Below are 23,719 nucleotides of genomic sequence, written 5' to 3'. Positions count from 1 at the left end.
ACTAAAAATTTAGAGTTTGGGATTGCCATGTACACACTGCTATATTTAAAATAGATAACAAGGAACTACTGTAGAGCAGAGGGAATTCTGCTCAGTATTCTGCAATAATCTAAATGGGAAAAGAATTTGACAAACAATAGATAAATGTGTGTGTGTGTGTGTATAACTGAATCACATTGCTATGCACCTGAAACTAAGACGACATTGTTAACCAACTACACTCCAACATGAAAGATTGTAAAATAAATAAAGCATTAAAAATAAATAAAAGATTAAGATTAAAAACATAAAAATATATTCAAAAAGTAAATCGCAATGAGGCAGGGACTTCCCTGGCAGTCCAAAGGTTAGGACTTCACCTTCCACTGCAAGAAGTACAAGTTCCATCTGGTCAGGGAACTAAGATCCCACATGCCTTGTGGCCAGAAAACCAAAACATAAAACAGAAACAATATTGTAACAAATTCAGTAAAGACTTTAAAAATAGTCCATGTGGGAAAAAAAACACCAAAATAACCAAACTGAGAAAAGTGAGCCAAAATATATTTGGGATATATATAAATATATATATATAGAGAGAGAGGTATTTCAGGTGATTAAAAAAAAAATACATTTGTAATTCACCTCTGTATCTTATGGACAAAAGAACAACACCCGCTGCCAAATGTTAAACTCGACTCAGCAAAAGAAAAAATTGTGATGAAACAGACATAAAATTTACCTACCATCTTAACCATTTTTAAGTGTAAGGTTCAGTGGCATTAAATACATTCATGTTGTTCAGCTATCTTACATTGTTCATTTCCAGAAGTCAGTTGATTTTTAAACCCACCCAAACTGAGTCAGATTTGACAAAATGTAATATATTTTATAGGTTAATTTCCAGACTTAGATGCCAAGCACTACTTTTGTAAGTAGGCCATCTTTTTTGCACCTGTTTTCAGTGCTCTCTGTGTTAGGTGTTGAGTTAGCAAATACACGCCCCTTCTTTTTCTGGCCCCTTCTGCGTTATTGGTCTGTGTGTCTCTTATCAGTATCACACTGTCTCATGTAGAAGAGCTTTACAGTAACTTTAGGTGTCTGGTAAGGCAGTTTCCCACTTTGTTTTCCTTCAGATTATCTTGCCTCTTGGTCTTTTTTTCCTCTTCAGAAATTTTAAAATCTGCCTGTTGGTTTTCACAAAAAAACTCTGTTGTGATTTTTTTTTTAACTAGAAATTGCATTGTCTGTTATGTTTGGGGAGAACTGACATCATAATACAGCAACTCATTTAAATGTACTTTAATACCTTTATTTTTCTTGTGATGAGAATTTTTTAGGATTCATTCTATTAGCAACATGCAAATACTGCTATACAGCATCATTATCTATAGTTAATCATACTGTGCATTGCATCCCTCAGTTCAGTTCAGTTCAGTCACTCAGTTGTGTCCGACTCTTTGGGACCTCATGAATCATAGCATGCCACGCCTCCCTGTCCATCACCAACTCCCGAAGTTTATCCAAACTCATGTCCATCAAGTCGGTGATGCCATCCAGCCATCTCATCCTCTGTCATCCCCTTTTCCTCCTCCCCCAATCCCTCCCAGCATCAGGGTCTTTTCCAATGAGTCAACTCTTTGCATCAGGTGGCCAAAGTATTGGAGTTTCAGATTCAGCATCAGTCCTTCCAATGAACACCCAGGACTGATCTCCTTTAGGATGGACTAGCTGGATCTCCTCGCAGCCCAAGGGACTCTCAAGAGTCTTCTCCAACATCACAGTTCAAAAGCATCAATTCTTCGGCACTCAGCTTTCTTCACAATCCAACTCTCACATCCATACCTGACTACTGGAAAAACCATAGCCTTGACTAGACGAACCTTTGTTGGCAAAGGAATGTCTCTGCTTTTTAATATGCTATCTAGGTTGGTCACATCCACAGCTGGGTATTGTTTTTGCTTTGGCTCCATCCCTTCATTCTTTCTGGAGTTATTTATCCACTGATCTCCAGTAGCATACTGGGCACCTGCTGACCTGGGGAGTTCCTCTTTCAGTATCCTATCATTTTGCCTTTTCGTACTGTTCATGGGGTTCTCAAGGCAAGAATACTGAAGTGGTTTGCCATTCCCTTCTCCAGTGGACCACATTCTGTCACATCTCTTCACCATGACCCGCCCATCTTAGGTTGCCCCACGGGCATGGCTTAGTTTCATTGAGTTAGACAAGGCTGTGGTCCTAGTGTGATTAGATTGACTAGTTTTCTGTGAGTACGGTTTCAGTGTGTCTGCCCTCTGATGCCCTCTTGCAATACCTACCGTCTTACTTGCCTTTCTCTTCCCTTGGGTGTGGGGTATCTCTTCACGGCTGCTCCAGCAAAGCACAGCTGCTGCTCCTTACCTTGGACGAGGGCTATCGCCTCACCGCTGCCCTTCCTGACCTTCAATGCAGGATAGCTCCTTTAGGCCCTCCTGCGCCCGCGCAGCCACCGCTCCTTGGATGTGGGGTTGCTCCTCCCGGCCGCCACCCCTGGCCTCGGGCATGGGGGAGTGGGGTAGCTCCTCCCGGCCGCCACCCCTGACCTCAGACGTGGGGTAGCTCCTCTCGGCCATTCCAGCATCACTGACTCCATGGACATGAGTCTAAGTGAACTCTGGGAGTTGGTGATGGACAGGAAGGCCTGGCGTGCTTCGATTCATGGGGTTGCAAAGAGTCGGATATGACTGAGCGACTGAACTGAGGTTGGTCATAACTTTGCTTCCAAGGAGTAAGTGTCTTTTAATTTCATGGCTGCAATCACCATCTGCAGTGATTTTGGAGCACCAAAAATAAAGTCTGACGCTGTTTCCACTGTTTCCCCATCTGTTTGCCATGAAGTGATGGGACCGGATGCCATGATCTTCGTTTTCTGAATGTTGAGCTTTAAGCCAACTTTTTCACTCTCCTCTTTCACTTTCATCAAGGGGTTCTTTAGTTCTTCTTCACTTTCTGCCATAAGGGTGGTGTCATTTGCATATCTGAGGTTATTGATATTTCTCCTGGCAATCTTGATTCCAGCTTGTGCTTCTTCCAGCCCAGCATGTCTCATGATATACTCTGCATATAAGGTAAATAAGCAGGGTGATAATATGCAGCCTTGATGTACTCCTTTTCCTATTTGGAACCAGTCTGTTGTTCCATGTCCAGTTCTAACTGTTGCTTCCTGACTTGCATACAGGTTTCTCCAGAGGCAGGTCAGGTGGTCTGGTATTCCCATCTCTTTCAGAGTTTTCCAGAGTTTATTGTGATCCACACAGTCAAAGGCTTTGGCATAGTCAATAACACAGAAATAGATGTTTTTCTGGAACTCTCTTGCTTTTTCCGTGATCCAGCGGATGTTGGCAATTTGGTCTCTAGTTCCTCTGCCTTTTCTAAAACCAGCTTGAACATCTGGAAGTTCACGGTTCACGTATTGCTGAAGCCTGGCTTGGAGAATTTTGAGCATTACTTTACTAGCATGTGAGATGAGTGCAATTGCGCAGTAGTTGGCATTCTTTGGCATTGCCTTTCTTTGGGATTGGAATGAAAGCTGACCTTTTCCAGTCCTGTGGCCACTGCTGAGTTTTCCAAATTTGCTGGCATATTGAGTGCAGCACTTCCACAGCATCATCTTTCAGGATTTGAAAGAGCTCAACTGGAATTCCATCACCTCCACTAGCTTTGTCCGTAGTGATGCTTTCTAAGGCCCACTTGACTTCACATTCCAGGATGTCTGGCTCTAGGTCAGTGATCACACCATCGTGATTATCTGGGTCATGAAGCTCTGTTTTGTACAGTTCTTCTGCGTATTCTTGCCACCTCTTCTTAATATCTTCTGCTTCTGTTAGGTCTGTACCATTTCTGTCCTTTATTGTGCTCATCTTTGCATGAAATGTTCCCAAGTAAGATGGTAAGTGTTGCGAGAGGGCATCAGAGGGCAGACATACTGAAACATAATCACAGAAAACTAGCCAATCTGATCACACGGACCACAGCCTTGTCTAACTCAATGAAACCAAGCCACGCCATGTGGGGCCACCCAAGACGGACAGGTCATGGTGGAGAAGTCTGACAGAATGTGGTCCACTGGAGAAGGGAATGGCAAACCGCTTCAGTATTCTTGCCTTGAGAACCCCATTAACAGTATGAAAAGGCAAAATGATAGGATACTGAAAGAGGAACTCCCCAGGTCGGTAAGTGCCCAATATGCTACTGAAGATCGGTGGAGAAATAACTCCAGAAAGAATGAAGGGATAGAGCCAGAGCAAAAACAATACCCACTTGTGGATGTGACTGTGGTAGAAGCAAGGTCAGATGCTGTAAAGAGCAATATTGCACAGGAACCTGAAATGTTAGGTCCACGAATCAAGGCAAATTGGAAGTGGTCAAACAGGAGGAGATGGCAAGAGTGAATGTCGACATTCTAGAAAACAGCGAACTAAAATGGACTGAAATGGGTGAATTTAACTCAGATGACCATTATATCTACTACTGTGGGCAGGAATCCCTTAGAAGAAATGGAGTAGCCATCATGGTCAACAAGAGAGTCAGAAATGCAGTACTTGGATGCTATCTCAAAAACGACAGAAGGATCTCTGTTTGTTTCCAAGGCAAACCATTCAGTATCACAGTAATCCAAGCCTATGCCCCAACCAGTAATGCTGAAGAAGCTGAAGTTGAACGGTTCTGTGAAGACCTACAAGACCTTTTAGAAATAACACCCCAGAAAGATGTTCTTCTCATTATAGGGGACTGGAATGCAAAAGTAGGAAGTCAAAAGATACCTGGAGTAACAGGCAAATTTGGCCTTGGAGTACGGAATGAAGCAGGGCAAAGGCTAATGGAGTTGTGCCAAGAGAACACACTGGTCATAGCAAACACCCTCTTCCAACAACACAAGAGAAGACTCTACACATGGACATCACCAGATGGTCAATACCAAAATCAGATTGATTATATTCTTTGCAGCCAAAGTTGGAGAAGCTCTATACAGTCAGCAAAAACAAGACCAGGAGCTGACTGTGGCTTAGATCATGAACTCCTTATTGCCAAATTCAGACCTAAATTGAAGAAAGTAGGGAAAACCACTAGACCATTCAGGTATGATCTAAATCAAATCCCTTATGATTATACAGTGGAAGTGAGAAATAGATTTAAGGGACTAGATCTGATAGAGTGCCTGATGAACTATGGATGGAGGTTCGTAACATTGTACAGGAGACAGGGATCAAGACCATCCCCGTGGAAAAGAAATGCAAAAAAGCAAAATGGCTGTCTGAGGAGGCCTTACAAATAGCTGTGAAAAGAAGAGAAGCGAAAAGCAAAGAAGAGGAAAGATATAAGCATCTGAATGCAGAGTTCCAAAGAATAGCAAGGAGAGATAAGAAAGACTTCCTCAGTGATCAATGCAAGTAAATAGAGGAAAACAACAGAATGGGAAAGACTAGAGAGCTCTTCAAGAAAATTAGAGATACCAAGGGAACATTTCATTGCATCCCTAGTTAAATTTTTTTGTTTATTTTCTCCCTGCTGATGTGTAGAAAGGCAGTTGACTTTTCTACCTTATCTCCTGCAACTTTACTGAAATATCTTAGCTACTGATAATTTATTTGAATTATCTGTATAATTCTCAATATACTTGATACATGTTTAGAAATTAATATCTGTGAATAGCACTCTAAGTTTTCCTTTTTAATTCTTAAAAATTTTATTTCTTTTGATTGCCTTATTTCCTCATGCTGAACAGAAGTGATAATAACTGGAAGATTCTTCTTTTTTCCCTAATTTTAAAAGGAGTAATTTAAAAATGTTTTCCCTTAAGCATATGTGAATGTTTGGAACCTTTAGCATTGCTAATCAATTCTGATTTTATGCCTAATATGCCAGGAGTTTTTCTTTAATTGTGTATGGAAATTAAATTTTATTGAGTACAATTTCTGCATTAAGAGCCTATGTTTTGTCTGTTTTGCTTGTTAATGCAGTGATTTACATTTTCTAATGTTAAGTCCATTTCATTCCCAGGCCTAAGTCATGCCTGTGCATATGTAGACACACATGTACACACACACACACACACACACACACACACACAATGGTGAATTTGGATTGCCACTCTCTGGTTTAAGATTTTTGAATTTATGTTTGAATAAGCTTGGTCTATAATTGTTTCATGTTGTCTTTGCTTGTTTTTTAAAATTGAAGTATAGTTGATGTACAGTATTATATAAGTTACAGATGTACAGTATAATGATGCCTGGTTTTTATCTTATGAAATTACTAGCCTCATAAAAATGAGATTGGGATGGATATTTTTTCTATTCTCAAAAGGCCATGTGAAATCAGAGTTATTTTTTTCCTGAATGATTATGCATCTAAAAGTTTCTATCTAGTCTTGATGTTTAATTCTTGGGAAGATTTTAAACTATTGACCCAATTTCTTATAATTATTATAGGACCAGTCAGGTTTTCAGTTTTTCCTTGAGTCAGTTGGTAAGTTGATATTTTTTCTAGGAGTTTGGTCATTGTATTTATTTTAAAACTTACTGTCATAAAGTTACTTGTTATATCGCTATTAGTGTCTATGCCATCTTTAATTTACACTTTTAATCTTTTTTTCTGCCCTCCCTTTTTTCTTCATCAGTCTTGCAGAGATTTATTACTCATATTTTTCTTTTTTACAGGAACAGACTTTTGTCCTTTTTTGACCCCATAGATTAGATGACCTATGGTTTATTTCTAAGTATATTTTAAAATTAATTTTAAAATTTAAATTCAAATGAATTGCATTGTGGTCAGGCTGTATAGTAACAGATACTTTGAATTTTGTTGTAAAAGTGAAAGTTGCTCAGTTGCATCTGACTCTTTGTGACCACATGGAATTCTCCAGGCCAGAATACTGGAGTGGGTAGCCTTTCCCTTCTCCAGGGGATCTTCCTGACCCAGGAATTGAACTGGGTTCTTCTGCACTGCAAGGGGATTCTTTACCAACTGAGCTACCAGGGAAGCTAGTACATCATTAACTTTGGTAAAAGTTCTGTGTATATAGAGTGTTTTGTATGTGGTGTTAGATGGGTGTAAATTGTGTGGCTCTAATCTTTTGTATATTTATTGATTTCTTTGTCTGCTTCTTGTATCAGTTAGCCAGAAAGGTATGTTAACAATTCACTATGAATTTGTTGGTTTCTCCTTGTAATCCCATCAATTTTTATTTTATATTTTAAAAACTATTATGAAGTATATAGAAGTTAAGAATTTTATCTTCCCAGGAAATTGAACCTGGTAGTACTATAAAATGAGTGCTTTTTATTAGTATTTCTAGTAATGCTTTTTTTGCCTTAAGTCTGTTTCATTTGATATTAATATAACTATGCCTGCTTTCTTTTAGCCGGCTTCACTATTTTACTTTCAAGCTCTTTTGTTTCTATTTTAGATATAGTTCCTGTAAACATAACAAAACTGGATATTTTTTCAGTTTGACAATCTTTGTCTTTTAATCTTTTTTTTTATAGTGGTTTATTCATTTGTTGGGATTGCCTATTTACACATTGTGATTAATTTTGAATTTATTTCTACTGTCTGTTTTTGCTATTTGACCTGCTTTTTCTGTTTTTCTTTTCTCTTTTTGGTCTTCTCTTAGATGTTTCCTCATTTGATTTTTTCCCCCCTCATCTGTTAATTTGAAAGTTATATAGTGACTTTCTGTTCTTTTAGTGGTTACTCTGGAAAACAGACCCTTTAACTTAATAAACTTTAGCTTAACAACTTAAGCTAATCAATACATTTTATCATTCTCTCGAACAATAAAAGAGTCTTGAACACTTGAATTCTGACTAGTTCCATTCAAACTCATTTACCACTGTGTGAATTTGGGCAAATTACGTAGTCTTCTTGTGTCCCAGTTTTTCCTTATGTCAAGTATATAAAAATAATAGTTTCTACATTAAAGGATTAATTATTTTGAGAATTAAAAGAATTAATGTGTAGAATGCTCAGAACAATGCCAGGCATATAAAATGTGTTGTATAAAATTGCTTCTATTTTCTTAATCCCAGGAGTTAGAAATTAACATTGTTTTATATAGTCAGTATTTGTTTAAATTTAGACATTTATCATTTTGGATTTTTGCACACAATCCTTTGTTCATATGTTTCCTTGTGGATCATTTTCTTTTAAATTCATCTTTTAGAAGTTGGTTTAGTGAGGGTCTGCTGGCAGATGTGTTTTTTGTTTATCTGAAAGTGTTTATTTCATCTTCATTCTTGAAAAATAGTTTTATTGGGTATTTTCTCTCAATTCTTCAAAAATTATTCCATTGTTTTCTGGCTCCCATTGCTTATTTAGAAGTTAGTTATCAGTATAAATACATTGTTTGGCCTGGGGCTGGGGTGCTGTCGTAACAGATGACTGCAAATTTGGTGTCTTAGGAGCAAGAATTTATTCTTATGTTTCTGGAGGCTAGAATTCCAAAGTCAAGGTGTCAGCAGGGCTATGCTCTGTCTGTAGACGCCAGGGGAAGATCCTTCTTGCCTCCTCCTAGCTCCTGGTGGTTGTTGGCAATCCTTCATATTTCTTGGCATTCCTTGGTTTATAGCTGCGTTACTCTAATCTCTTTCTTTTTTGTCTCATGGCTTTCTCCTATGTGTCTTTGTGTCCAAATTTCTTTTTATGAGGACACCAAGTCATGGGATTAGGGCTCAGCCTACTTGAGTATGACTTCATCTTAATTATATCTGAGAAGACCTTATTTCCTAGTGAGGTCACATTTCAGCTGCCACGAGTAAGGATACAGTTCAACACATTACAGTAGGTAGTCTGTTTTTTTCTCTCTGACTAAACATACAGTCAGCCTCTGGTGCTACAGTTTCATAAAGATCTGTCTATATGTGGATTTATTTTTATTTAGTCTGTTTATAATTCATTCTTTTTGAGTTGGAGGTTTTATGTTTAATCATTTCTGAAAGTTCCTCAAAAATATTGTTTCTCTGGACTTCTAATTATACATATATTAAGATCTTCTTACTCTATTTTTTATGTTTTTTGACTTCTCTCTCACGTCGTCCTTTGTGCTGTATGCAGGGGAATTTCTTCATTTGGTTACCTAGTTCATTAGTTCAGCCTTGTCTGAGATGAAGTGTGTCCTGTCTACTGTGATTTTAAGATTATAATTATTTACTTCTAAAGATTGTTTTTTCCTGCTTAATTCTTACAGTTTCTTAATCCATACTCATACTTTTGATACTCAGTATTAACTTTAAAAAACACTTTATTCATATTGTGTATTTATATCCAACAACTCTTAACATCTGTTGTCTTTAGCAGACTGGTTTTGCTGGATTTTGCTTATGGTGTCTTGTTTCTGGTTTATTTGATTATAAGCTTATGTTTGCTGAAACTTTATCTGTAGAAATTTTTAAAAGTTTAAACTTTTATTATGTATTGGGTTGTAGCTGACTAACAATGTTGTTGTAGTTTCAGGTGAACAGTAAAGGGACTCAGCCATATATATATACATGTATCCATTCTCCTCCAAAGGCACCTCCCATCCAGACTGGCACATAACATTGAGTAGAGTTCCATGTGCTATGCAGTAGGTCCTTGTTGGTTATCCATTTTAAACATAGCAATGTCCATGACCTTACCAAAGTCCCTAACTATCCCTTTCCTCCAGCAACCATAAATTTGATTTCTAAGTCTGTGAGTCTTTTTCTGTTCTTTAAGTTCATTTGTGTCATTTCTTTTCAGATACCACAGATAAGGGATGTCATACAATATTTCTCCTTTTGTCTGATTGACTTCATTCAGTATGACACTCTGGGTCCATCCACCCAGAATAATGCCATATTGTAAATGGCATTATTTCTTTAATGGCTGAGTAATATTCTCATATATATATATATATATGTGTATATATATATATATATATATATGTATATATACATACATACCTACACACACCATATCTTCTTTATCCATTCCTCTGTCGATGGACACTTAGGTTGCTTCCATGTATTGGCTATTATAAACAGTGAAGCAATGAATATTGGGGTTCATGTATCCTTTCGGATCATGTTTTTCTCCAGATATATGCCCGGGAGTGGGATTGCAGGATTATCATATAGTAGCTCTATTTTTAGTTTTTTAAGGAACCTCCATACTGTTCTCCTGGAGAAGGAAATGGCACCCCACTCCAGTACTCTAGCCTGGAAAATCCCACGGAGGGGGAAATCTCGCGGAGGAGCCTGGTGGGCTGCAGTCCATGGGGTCGCGAAGAGTCGGGCACGACTGAGCGGCTTCACTTTCACTTTTCACTTTCATGCATTGGAGAATGAAATGGCAACCCACTCCAGTGTTCTTGCCTGGAGAACCCCAGGGACGGGGGAGCCTGGTGGGCTGCCATCTATGGGGTCACACAGAGTCGGACATGACTGAAGCGACTTAGCATACTGTTCTCCATAGTGGCTATACCAATTTAAATTCCCACCAACAGTGTAGGAGAGTTCCCTTCTCTTTATACCATCTTAAGCATTATAGAAATTCTTTTGAGGCCTGAGTTGAAGGTAAATTCCTTCCAGAGAGGATTTGTGTTTGCTTCTATAGGAAATGCCACTGTGGGTCTCTAAATTTAATTCTCACAAAAGAAGTGTGAATCAACTTAACTTCCTTGAGGCGGGAGCAGTTTATGAGTTCTCAGTGGAAGTTTTCTTCCTTTCCTTCCAAAGCCAACTCTGACATAGGCAAATTTCCTTGCTGACTTCCTTTGCAAAGCAGATTCCTTTTCCAGCTCCCTTCACTAAGGATGTGTAATCTTTTAAAATCATGATTTTATGCTGAAATATCTCTTTGGAGATTTAACCCTTGACCATATTCAGATACTACATTTGTTTCCTGTTTCTTCATTGCCACTAAAAATAGGGCTGTTTGTCATTACTCACTGACATTGCCTTTGGACAGCCAATGGCTTTAGTTTTCATTCACCTCACTGGTTCCAGACCTTCCCTTTGCTCTTGGGGCAGTACAGCATTTGGAAAGCAAGTAGATCATGGTGGCTCAGAGTGCAGGCCATTCTGCCAAACTGCTTAACTTAAACCCCAGCTCTGCTGTCTATTAGCTGTTTAACTTTGAACAGGTTTCTGAACCTCCCTGGGCTTCTGTTTTCACATCTGTAAAAATGGGGATGAGTCGCAGCTTTGGTACAATGAAGACTTAATCCCTTAAAATGTATAAAGTACTTAGTAGGGGGACTAGCCCAGCCCACATGCAGTGTATATTAACTATTTTTGGCTTCTAAGGATTTTTGTTTTTTGTCAGCTCAGCAATGCATTTTTTAAAAGGCTGTTTTACCTAGCATTTTTGTGTAATGAAAGGAATGTCATGATAACAAGTTCTCCATAGTGTGTGTGTGTTTGTGCGCTTAGTTGTTCAGTTGTGTCTGACTCTGTGCAGCCCCATGGATGGTAGCCTGCCAGCCTCTTGTGTCCATGGCATTTCCCAGGCAATAATACTGGAGTGGGTTGCCATTGTCTCCTCCAGGGGCTCTTTTCCATAGTATTGTGATTTTATTATTTTCACACAGCAAAATGGATCTTAAAGCAAGTCCCCTCCCACCCTGACGCATTGTTTTAAATGTGCAGGTCCCATGTATGTTCACATCTTTCAGCCGAGTGACTCGGAGACCACGAAAGAAGCTGAGGGGCCCACGTTCATGTGGCTGGACTTTCAGTTTACTTCTTGTGTTCTTTTGCAGGGTCACGTGCACTGAAACATCCAGTAGCTTTCTCATTGGTTTTCTGAACTTTGACACCATGAAGTTTGGTGCCACCCAGGCTCGCCGTCTCTCCACAGCCTCCTCGGTCACCAAACCTCCACACTTCATCCTCACCACCAACTGGGTTTGGTACTGGACTGATGAGTTTGGCTCTTGGCAGGAATATGGACGACAAGTAAGTGTCACGGAAAGAGTATGAGTGTTTCTTCCTGTGGGTCCATGATGGAGGAATCTTTGCAAACATGGGCACAAGGACTGCTCCAGGGAGCCCTTGACAGAGCCAAAGATCCCCAGGTCCCCTTATGACTCGCTTGCTTTGGGGGAATTATGGCAGAACTGGATAATTTAGAGTTCATTTGTATAAGGTCACAACTTGGAACAATTAGCTATCTGTTAGTTCATGAGGACTGAGTAACTTTGGTTGTAGTGATATCATAGTTTGTTAAATGGGGGTAGAAAAATGTCTCTCTTACTGTTGAACAGGTAACTCCAGAGCGAGTGCCTGGGTGTGCAGGAGTGTTTGTATAGCTGTGGAATAAAGCTTAAGGCTTTTCAGAGCTGGCTTTTTGCTTTATCTATAGAAGTCACTTTACAAAAGATGGAAAAGTATATGAAATTAACTTGTTTCAGCTATTGATTTGGTATTTGGGTCAAGTAACTGCTGCTGTCAACTATTCAGAGATGTTCATAGATGAATCAAGATTAGAGGGAGCTTCCCCCCGACCCCGGTTATCTGTAGAGATACATGTGTAGGGAGGTCACCATTTCTATAGTGACAACTTCTCCCAAATGACAGTTGGGGTATGTGGTCTAATAGACATTTGTATTTTTCTGGATTGTGAGAGGCTATATTAAAGCTTTAGTTTCATGCTCTTGACTGCATTTGAAATTTTTTTTCCCTGGGAACTCTGTAACGTGAGCTTCGTGGGGGCTTTGGCCACTGACGTGCCCCCAGGCTGAGGACAGTGTTTGCACATAGCAGGTCCTCAGGAGAAAGACACTGGCCAGTTGAAATGCAGAGGTATTGCCACTCTGTACCCGCTGGCCAGGTGGACGTGGGCACTCTCAGCAGATGACTTGAGCCCTCCTCCTTCCCTCTTCTTCCAGTGCCAGCCTTCCTGCATCTGTCCTCTGCCCCACCTGCCTTCCCCCCCAAGCATCCTGGGATTTTTTCTGTCTTCCCTGGATTTGTTCAGGGAGGCTCTCTAGTGTGGCTCTGGGTTTGGTCAGGAGAGGGAGGGATGAGGCCGAAACAATGGACAGAAGAGGCTGCGGTGCTCAGGCCCTCAGTGAAATAGCATTTGCGAGTTCACTTGTACTTGAAGGGTTGTGTTATCTGTTACAAGTAATTGAACACCCTCTCTTCCATTGCTCCCGTCATGGTTATCCAGGTTAGTTGGGCCCACATGGGCTGTCTTCCATTTTCCTGAGCAGTTTACAGCAGGCAGTCCTGTTGGCTCCTATTCTGTGCCTCTCTCTCCTACCACAGCCCCACCCCCAGCTCCTCTCGTCTGCCTCCCCCAGGACACAGACACCCACTGTGGGCTTATCTGCTGGGTGTGTGGATGGCCCCCAGTGTCTGTCTTCTTGCATTCACCATATATCTATCTGGCTTTCCCTTCACAGGGCATGGATCACCCTGTGACCAGCGTCACCAGCAGTGATTTGGAGAAGGCATACCTCGCATACTGTGCCTCGGGGTCTAACCCCCAAGCAGCCACCCTGAGGTTCCAGGCAGGAAAGCACTCATACGAGTTAGACTTCAAAGGTACTTTTTGGGGTTCCCCAGTGGCCTAGTGATTAGGATTCTGGGCTTTCACTGCTTGGCCTGTATTCAGTCCCTGGTCAGGAAACTGAGATCCCCCAAGCTGTGCGGCATGGCCAGGGTGAGGTTGGGAGAAGGTATTTCCTGATCCACTGCACTCACCCAGTAGGGCCTGATCATCTGCTGGCCCTGCCTTTTCCATCTTAACCGTGGAGAAACTCCGCACACACACTGAGGGCCAGGAAAGAGAAGGATGCAATGGTCCCTGTTCTGAAATGCTGTGGATCTAGAAGGGAGAATAGACCTGTCAACAAATGAGCCAGCCAGCAGGATGCAGGGGGAGCTGCCTGGGACAGATAGCAGGCAACGGGAACCCCGTGTGGAGGGACAGGTAGCATCAGCCTGTGGCAGTGGTGGTGTAGACAGCACTGTAGTAGGGTCCTGTGGGCCATGGGCAAGTCCCTGTGTCTGAGGATTGACTTTAGTCACTGACATGCGTCACAGTGGTTCTGCTGTGCAGCTCCTCCTCCTACTCCCAGCTGCAGAGTCCACGTCAGCTTTTCTGTAGGCGCCTTCAGCACTGGTGGCTGGCTGGAAACACATGGTAGACACACATCAGCTGAAAATTGCTGTAAAGCAGATTATCAGGTGCTCTGCTTGTGGTAGCCTGAGTCCGGGCCTTAATGGCTTGTTCTGCTTGCCTTGACAGACAGACAGAAGCAGACCAAACACCCTTTGGTCAGGTCTTCCAGTGACTTATCTGTGAGGTGTGGTGTTTTTCTTTCCTTTAGTTTCAGTTTCTTGTGGCTTCTTTCAAGCCATTTTCACATGGATTTATCAGTTCATCCATGTTCAGTTCAGTTTTGCCTTTAAATTCACATTTTAATCTCTGAATCCTTATCAGTTTTCAGCATTTTTTTACGGAAATTAAGTGGACCTCCTTTTAAGCACTTTTAAACAGCACTTTAAGCACTGTTTATTGTTTACTTTTGTGGATCATCTGTTTGGAGGGCAGCAAACTGTCTTTGGTGAATTATCCTAAGTCCACTCTATCTGCCTACTTTTATCCAGTTAGTTTTGCTTGTGGTTTTATACTTGTACTTTTGGTTAAGGTAGAATCGCTGCCCCCTTGATGTGCCTGTGCAAAGAGCTTAAAAGTTTCTTCTACTCTACAGTGAGAACTGCTTACAGCTTTCAGTATCTGCTGGGAAACATCAATCATGTGTGAGGTGGTTTTACAATCCACAGTCTGATAAACACAAGTGCACTCAAGGGGATCGTGAGAAATCTATGGAATAATAAGTTGGGACTGGCCTGAAGATCAAGTCTATACAAGTAGCACCCATCTGACTGCTGCTGACCACAGTTTGAAATATTTATTTAAAGTATCTGAACACTATCAAATCAACTAGAAATGTCAGATGCAGCCTCTCAACCCAGGCAGCTCCCCCAGGGGACAGAATAGTCAAGATGAGGGTGGGGAAGAACACACACTGAGTTTACTGCAAACTTAAGAAAAGCATATTTCCTGCAGACTGCCCCAAGCTCACGTGGTGGGCAAAACTCTTTGGTCTGTGTGTTGGTAGATGACAGTAGCCACAGAGGTTTCAGGTGACTTCTCCCTTCATAACCTCACTACTCGGCAGAGTGAAAGCAAGTCTCAGGCGGCAGTCTGCCACTCAGATTTATTTACTAAATATTTATTAGGAAGCAAGTTCGTTTAAAAAACACACACAGCAGGCCAAATGACTCGTTCTGTAGCATCAGGGAAGGCTTGACTCTGTCCTTTCAGGGACTTCAGTGACCCTGAAAGACTCTGTCCTTCAGTGACAGAACAGTCACTGAAGGCAAATAAATGCCAAGACTCCAGAGCCAGAATTCTGATGTCTGTTAGCTGGTATCGGTTGGCAGAATCCCCATGGTCAGGGCTTGTTCAGGACTTCGCCTAGTGTATTCTCTTTAATGGTAAATTAGGGAGATGGCCTCATGCTTTACTCTGTTCGAGGGACATAGGGAACAGGTCTCACAAATACTTAGCCCATTCATGTATCTCGAATACCTTTTAATTTCACCTATAAAAGCCTTTGTGTGGATCACAATAAACTGTGGAAAACTCTGAAAGAGATGGGCATACCCGGCCCCTGACCTGCCTCTTGAGAAACCTGTATGCAGGTCAGGAAGCAACAGTTAGAACTGGACATAGACCAACAGACTGGTTCCAAATAGGAAAAGGAGTACATCAAGACTGTATATTGTCACCCTGCTTATTTAACTTATATACAGATTACATCATGAGAAACGCTGGGCTGGAGAAAGCACAAGCTGGAATTAAGATTGCCGGGAGAAATATCAATAAACTCAGATATGTAGATGACACAACCCTTATGGCAGCAAGTGAAGAAGAACTAAAGAGCCTTTTGATAAAAGTGAAATAGGAGAGTGAAAAGTTGGCTTAAAGCTCAACATTCGGAACACTAAGATCATGGCATCCGGTCCCATCACTTCATGGCAGATAGATGGGGAAACAGTGGAAACAGTGGCTGACTTTATTTTTCTGGGCTCGAAATCACTGCAAATGGTGATTGCAGCCATGAAATTAAAAGACGCTTACTCCTTGGAAGGAAAGTTATGACCAACCTAGACAGCATATTAAAAAGCAGAGACATTACTTTGCCAACAGAGGTCCGTCCAGTCAAGGCTATGGTTTTTCCAGTGGTCATGTATGGATGTGAGAGTTGGACTGTGAAGAAAGCTGAGCGCTGAAGAATTGATGCTTTTGAACTGTGGTGTTGGAGAAGACTCTTGAGAGTCCCTTGGACTGCAGGGAGATCCAAACAGTCCATCCTAAAGGAGATCAGTCCTGGGTGTTCATTGGAAGGACTGATGTTGAAGCTGAAACTCCAATACTTTGACTACCTGATGTGAAGAGATGACTCATTGGAAAAGACCCTGATGCTGGGAAAGATTGAGGGCAGGAGGAGAAGGGGATGACAGAGGATAAGATGGTTGGATGGCATCATCGACTCAATGGACATGGGTTTGGGTGGACTCCGGGAGTTGGTGATGGACAGGGAGGCCTGTCGTGCTGCGATTCATGGGGTCACAAAGAGGTGGACACGACTGAGCGACTGAACTGAACTGAACTGATAAAAGGTTATTTAAGAGTCATTGCAATGCTAGTCAACAGACCAGTGAAAAACCTGTTTAAGTAAGCTAATTAGCAGAGTATTCGTGAGAGGCTGAGTGATGGGTAACTGAAGGGGTTGTGGTAGCCATGTCTGGAGTATGGTCTCCCGATCAGAATGTTGGGGACTGCCCGGGAGTGCCCATTCTTGACTACCTGGACTCTGGCATGAGGGACACACACCTAGGTGATCACAGGGTATATGCTCAAATGCAGTAGGGTGAATTAGTTTTTCAAGTCAAATAAATTGTTTATGTGCAGAAAGTAAGACTTGACAGAGATTTCCTGGTGGTTGGGACATGTATTCTATAGGTTTCATGACTTTTCAGCCTGAAAGACAGGTTCCCCTCTCTGCCCTCAGGATGAATATAAGAATCTTGGGGGTTGGCATAGAGTAAGAATTTCATTTGTTAAAGACTGTACAGGTTGTAAAAGGTTGAGAAATATTGCTGTTGAGTAAGTTTAGTCAAACTAAGAAAAACTTTACTCGTAAAATTATTATATTAACTCTAAATCCCACTGGCTCAAGATGTGGTAATTTGGTCTCAGGCTGGGCTGGAGCTTTTTTATATCCAAGCTGGGAAAAATTGTTGAGCAAAATAATAGTTTAAACAAGATTGGAAGGAACAATTTAAAAGCACTCATGTATAATTGATATGTCAATTACTAATCATTCATCTATTCATTAAATCCAGTCTCCTACAGATACCTATTATGAATATTTGAAATGTGTAAAACTGCCTTATTTTTAACAGACTGATTGTGGGCTTTAACATTTGAATTAGCTTTATAACCTGTTTAATTTGTGTTTATAAAACACTGCCGTCCTGTATGTATATTGTGTTTTTTTTCCACCAGCCTTCATTCAGAAAAATGTGATCTATGGCACAGTTAGAAAGGTTTGCCGAAGACCCAAATATGTATCTCCCCAAGATGTGAAGATGAAGCAGACCTGGTAGGTGGCATTTGGGGAATTTTTTATGTAATATGTGTATCAGCCGATACGTGCTCAACTGCAGGTACTAAACCTACTCAGACTGGCTATAGCATCAAGAGGGTTAGTTGGCTTGCAATCTTATGCCCTGGCACTCTGTCTCTATTTCCTATGCCTTGCCCTTTGAGTATATTTGTACTTTTCTTCACTTAATACCGGGCTTACCTTGTGGCTCAGCTTGTAAAGAATATGCCTGCAGTGCCGGAGACCTGGGTTCGATCCCTGGGTTGGGAATATCCCCGGAGAAGGGAAAGGCTCCTCACTTCAGTATTCTGGCCTGGAGAATTGCATGGACTGTATAGTCCATGGGGTCGCAAAGAGTCGGACATGACTGAGCCACTTTACTTTTCACTTAATACCAAAGTGCTACTGTTTATATGAGTGATCTGTAAGAAGGTTGAGGCTTCATGAAATGGAAAAATCTTTACCATGGAATGGTAAATGGTAATATGTTTACCTATATGGTAAATGGAAATATATTTACCATACTTCAAGTAAAAATGTATTATAAAGGTATAATATTTAACAAAGTTATAAAAAGGTAAATGCTTGATGTATAGTTGTTTTAATGATGATACAGATACAATTAACAAAGCATTAAATGATAAGCCAAACACAATAGAAAGGAAAAGATATCCCCCAAATCACTTAATTAGATGTTTTATCTTTAAGATTGCCAGTGATGTTACTGTGACATGAAGGTATTCTTGTGCAGATTTTTCCAGAAACCAGAAAGTTCTTTCTTAGTTTAGACTTAACTTAGAGAATGTGAAGAAATAATAATGATCTAACTCTGATATTTTTCTGGTTCCATTTTCAAGTGATTGTATCTTTTGCTTTATGACTTGGAAGATATCTTTTTGAACAGCTCTGGGTTTTTCTGTTTGTATGTTTGTTTTTATTTATTTTTTAATTGGAATATAATTGCTTTACAACATTGTCTTAGTTTCTGCTGTACAACAACTTGAATCAGCTGTATGTGTACATACACCCCTTCTCTCTTGAGCCTCCCTCCACACCCATTCCACCCCTCTAGGTCATTACAGCGCACAGAGCTGAGCTCCCTGTGCTCCACAGCGGATTCTCACTAGTTACCTATTTTACACATGGTAGTGTATACATGTCAGTGCTACTCTCTCAATTCGTCCCACCCGGTCTTTCCATCCTTGTGTCTACAAGTCTGTTCTCTACATCTGTGTCTCTTTTCCTCTCCTGCAAATAGATTCATCAGTACCATTTTTCGGGGCTGGTTTTTTTCCCCCACTGGTAGCAAACTGTGGTTTTTGTTTCTAACAAAGCATTTAAAGTTCCTCTTTGTCCTCCAGTTGTGTTATGTATGAATGGCAGTTCCAGTTCAGAGTCATCTAGAGCAGTTTGATTACTGGCATACGTATTCCACTAGTTGCAAAGGCATTGGACCAGAGAAAGAATTATCCTTATGGGTAGTAGTGTTGGGATATCTAACTACAAGGCTGCTTGTTGTGATCTGCAGGCCAGTCTAGACTTGAAGCTAGCTTATCAGCTTGTCTTTTCAAGTGAATAATTGAATCACAGACTTGAATTTTTGTAAATGTTGAAATAATGGAATACTCCTCCAAAACTCCATTATTTTAATACTTTAATATCATGGAATATTAAAAATACCAAAAGCAGATGCTGCAGGCACGAATCATCCCCCGAGTGAGCTCCCTTATCAGACTACCAGAAACCAGTAGGGCTGTGCCTGGCCTTAAGAGCATTTAGGAGCAGGGCCCTCCTGCTGCTGACGGGAACAAATCTGTGAGCTCTGCACTGATCAGACACCTCTGAATTGGTAGTTTTAGGTTTGAGGCATGTGGGCTGGGATTGGAGCTGGGGGAGGGGTCAATTCTCTCCAAACCCCATTGCCAGTTACTGGGGGATGGTGGCTTGGATCACAAGAGGTACCACAGTGCCCATTAGTTTGATGTGTGACAGCCCAGGCCAGGACTGTAGCCAGCGTTGCTGTCAAGAGGACTGCCTCTTCCATTAGCTGGAGAAATCCGGCTCATTTCTGTTTCACAGAGGACCGAGAGTGTTTCCGTTTCTTATTTTAAGATGTCACATATGGACTTGGATGGTTGTACTTGTGAAGCAAGGCAAGGTCATTTAAAGAAGCTAGAGGGAAAAGGTTAATATCAAGCAGATAGAGTGCCTGTGAGTCTAACAGAGTAACTTCCTGGGGTTGCCCCTCCCTGTTTCCTCAAAGCCAGGTGTGCCTTCTTTCCTCCCTTTCTTAATAAAATTTATTTTTGGCTATGTGTAAAAAAACATGATTTAGAAGTCAAAACTATGAAAAGATCTACTCAGTAGTTAGAATTCTCCTTTCTATATCTGCACTTTTTCCTTGGCGGGCAACCATTTTCATCAATTTTTAGTTTATCTTTACTGTGTTTCTTTTTGCAAAAATGAGCAAATGTACATAAAAGTGTCTTCGTTTATTGGATAAATGGTAGCATTCTATCTCTACTATTCTGTACCTTTTTTCACTTAATACATCATTACTAGACTTACTATGGTGATCACTTCAGTATGTGTATTGGTTGCTCAGTCTTGTCCAACTCTTTGCAACCCCCTCCAGGCTCCTTTGTCCATGAAATTCTCCAGGCAAGAATACTAGAGTGGATTGCGCATTTCCTTCTCTAGGGCTGACTCAAGGATCAAACCCAGTCTCCTGCATTGCAGGCAGATTCTTCACTGCCTGAACTACCAGGAAAGCTTCACTTAGAGTATTGTATAACTTTTTGGGAAAAAGAAATTACTCTCTTTCAGTTCATTGAAGTCTTCTGAATTCTGTTCCTGTCTTCATGATTCTCTGTCATGTGTATTTGCCATGGTTTAATCTGTCCCCTTTTTAGGAATGCTTTGCCTTTTTGTGATCTGCTAGTATGAGTATGATACCACAAAGAATGTCTGCTGTATGTGCTGTTTGTTAGTTGTGGAGGTGAGCCATCAGGTTGGAGTCCTAGATGGTAAATGCAAGTTCCTGTTTGTGGGGCTTAACCATGTACACTCACCCCAGAATGTGTGAGGTGCCTGTTTCCTTCAGCCTTGAAAACAGGAAGTCATCAAGCTCTTCAGTAAAGGTGGGAAAGGGTATTTCAGTGTATTTAATTCGTTTTCTCTTATGAGTGAGGTTTAATATTCTTTCCTAACATGTAAGGGCCATTTGCATTTCTTTTTCTGGGGACTGTTTGTCTTTTTGTCCATTCTTCAGCCAACATTTTGGTATGTTTCTTAAACATTGAGTCTTCTTTCTGTTGGGGAGATCAGCCCTTAGTTTGTCATGTAAGTTTCAGTATTTTTTCTTTGCTTGTTTTTTGCCTTTTGGCTTTGTCTATGAAGTATTTTACCATGCAGAAATATTTATCATTTAGTTAAAAGATGAGCTCGATAAAGGACAGAAATGGTATGGACCTAACAGAAGCAGAAGATATTAAGAAGAGAGGGCAAGAATACACAGAAGAAATGTACAAAAAAGATCTTCACGACCCAGATAATCACGATGGTGTGATCACTGACCTAGAGCTGGACATCCTGGAATGTGAAGTCAAGTGGGCCTTAGAAAGCATCACTACGAACAAAGCTAGTGGAGGTGATGGAATTCCAGTTGAGCTCTTTCAAATCCTGAAAGATGATGCTGTGAAAGTGCTGCACTCAATATGCCAGCAAATTTGGAAAACTCAGCAGTGGCCACTGGAAAAGGTCAGCTTTCATTCCAATCCCAAAGAAAGGCAATGCCAAAGAATGCTCAAACTACCACACAATTGCACTCATCTCACATGCTAGTAAAGTAATGCTCAAAATTCTCCAAGCCAGGCTTCAGCAATATGTGAACCGTGAACTTCCTGATGTTCAAGCTGGTTTTAGAAAATGCAGAGGAACCAGAGATCAAATTGCCCACATCCGCTGGATCACGGAAAAAGCAAGAGAGTTCCAGAAAAACATCTATTTCTGCTTTATTGACTATGCCAAAGCCTTTGACTGTGTGGATCACAATAAACTGGGAAAATTCTGAAAGAGATGGGAATACCAGACCACCTGATCTGCCTCTTGAGAAATTTGTATGCAGGTCAGGAAGCAACAGTTAAAACTGGACATGGAACAACAGACAGGTTCCAAATAGGAAAAGGAGTTCGTCAAGGCTGTATATTGTCACCCTGTTTATTTAACTTCTATGCAGAGTACATCATGAGAAACGCTGGACTGGAAGAAACACAAGCTGGAATCAAGATTGCTGGGAGAAATATCAATAACCTCAGATATGCAGATGACACCACCCTTATGGCAGAAAGTGAAGAGGAACTCAAAAGCCTCTTATTGAAAGTGAAAGTGGAGAGTGAAAAAGTTGGCTTAAAGCTCAACATTCAGAAAACAAAGATCATGGCATCTGGTCCCACCACTTCATGCGAAATAGATGGGGAAACAGTGGAAATAGTGTCAGACTTTATTTTTCTGGGATCCAAAATCACTGCAGATGGTGACTGCAGCCATGAAATTAAAAGACACTCCTTGGAAGGAAAGTTATGACCAACCTAGATAGCGTATTCAAAAGCAGAGACATTACTTTGCCAACAAAGGTCCGGCTAGTCAAGGCTATGGTTTTTCCTGTGGTCATGTATGGATGTGAGAGTTGGACTGTGAAGAAAGCTGAGTGCTGAAGAATTGATGCTTTTGAACTGTGGTGTTGGAGAAGACTCTTGAGAGTCCCTTGGACTGCAAGGAGATCCAACCAGTCCATTCTGAAGGAGATCAGCCCTGGGATTTCTTTGGAAGAAATGATGCTAAAGCTGAAACTCCAGTACTTTGGCCACCTCATGCGAAGAGTTGACTCATTGGCAAAGACTCTGATGCTGGGAGGGATTGGGGGCAGGAGGAGAAGGGGATGACAGAGGATGAGATGGCTGGATGGCATCACCGACTCGATGGACATGAGTCTGAGTGAACTCCGGGAGTTGGTGATGGATAGGGAGGCCTGGTGTGCTGCGATTCATGGGGTCGCAAAGAGTCGGACATGACTGAGTGACTGATCTGATCTGATCTGTCTCTTCTCTTTGGATTGCTTCTGGATTTAGTTTTGGTTAATTATGAGTGATCCTACTTCTGGATATCATTTTTCTAAAATATTAGTTTTACTTGACTGTCAGGTCTTAGTTGCAGCATGTGGAATCTTTGATTATGGTGTACAGGTCTGGTAGTTGTGGCACGTGGGTTTAGTTGCCCCAAAGCATATGGGAACTTAGTTCCCCGACCAGGGATCTAACCCATGTTTCCTGCGTTGGAAGGTGGATTCTTAATCACTGGACCACCAGGGAAGTCCTAGACATCTTTTTTTCTTTCCTTCCCTATCCAGAGCCTACCCTTGGTACAGTTTAAAAAAACCTGTCTCTTTTCTGAAACTGGATCTCTTTTGTCCTCACTCTACTTTGTTTTCAGGAGACCATGGCAGACACCACATGTCAGAAATAAGAGTGGTCATTTTGGTAAGATTCAGACTAAGACACGAGGGATTGGGATCTTCCTGCTCTCTTACACATGTTGACGCAGGAAAGTGCATGGTGCTTCCCTCTATCCTGTGTGACGGAAGCTGGTGGTCATGACTCTAGCAAGTGAGTCTGCTTGGTCCTCCATGGCCACTGGGACTCTAGTGTGGGTGGCTTTTAGAAAGAAATGCTTTATTTACACAGTTAGTGGGGTCACAGAATATGATTTCCGCATTGGATCTACGTAAGTATAGATGTTTTACTTGTTTCTTTTTCTCTTGGAACATTGACGATATCACTCCACTGTCCTTTGGTTTCCATTGCTGTTTCTGAGAAGTCAGCTGTTGGTCTAACTGAAGCTTTTTGCCAGAATCACTTTTTTTCCTCCCCTTCTGGCTGCTTTTAAGATTTTCCATTTGTCTTTGTATCAGGCACTCTCACTCTGGTGTGTCTAGATATGCATTTTTATTTGTCCTGTTGAGGATTCTTTGTGCTTCTTAAATCTGTAGGTTGT

At 41.1% G+C, this 23,719-nt stretch overlaps 1 protein-coding gene across 3 annotated transcripts in view; it reads left to right on the top strand.

The window, feature by feature from the left end:
- Positions 1-23,719, top strand: part of PARP12 (poly(ADP-ribose) polymerase family member 12) — a 46,528-nt gene that overhangs the window by 15,847 nt on the left and 6,962 nt on the right. For all 3 annotated transcript variants that reach the window (XM_006078779.4, XM_025291641.3, XM_044946946.2), the window contains exons 6-8: positions 11,741-11,936; positions 13,388-13,529; positions 17,569-17,665. In XM_006078779.4, coding sequence (XP_006078841.2) covers positions 11,741-11,936; positions 13,388-13,529; positions 17,569-17,665 — 435 coding nt within the window. The remainder of the gene's footprint in view (positions 1-11,740; positions 11,937-13,387; positions 13,530-17,568; positions 17,666-23,719) is intronic.

Source organism: Bubalus bubalis, chromosome 8 (genome assembly GCF_019923935.1).
Source record: "Bubalus bubalis isolate 160015118507 breed Murrah chromosome 8, NDDB_SH_1, whole genome shotgun sequence".
Taxonomy (NCBI): Eukaryota; Metazoa; Chordata; class Mammalia; order Artiodactyla; family Bovidae; genus Bubalus; species Bubalus bubalis.
Note: the sequence above shows the minus strand (reverse complement) of the source record. Positions and strands in the feature narration are given on the sequence as shown.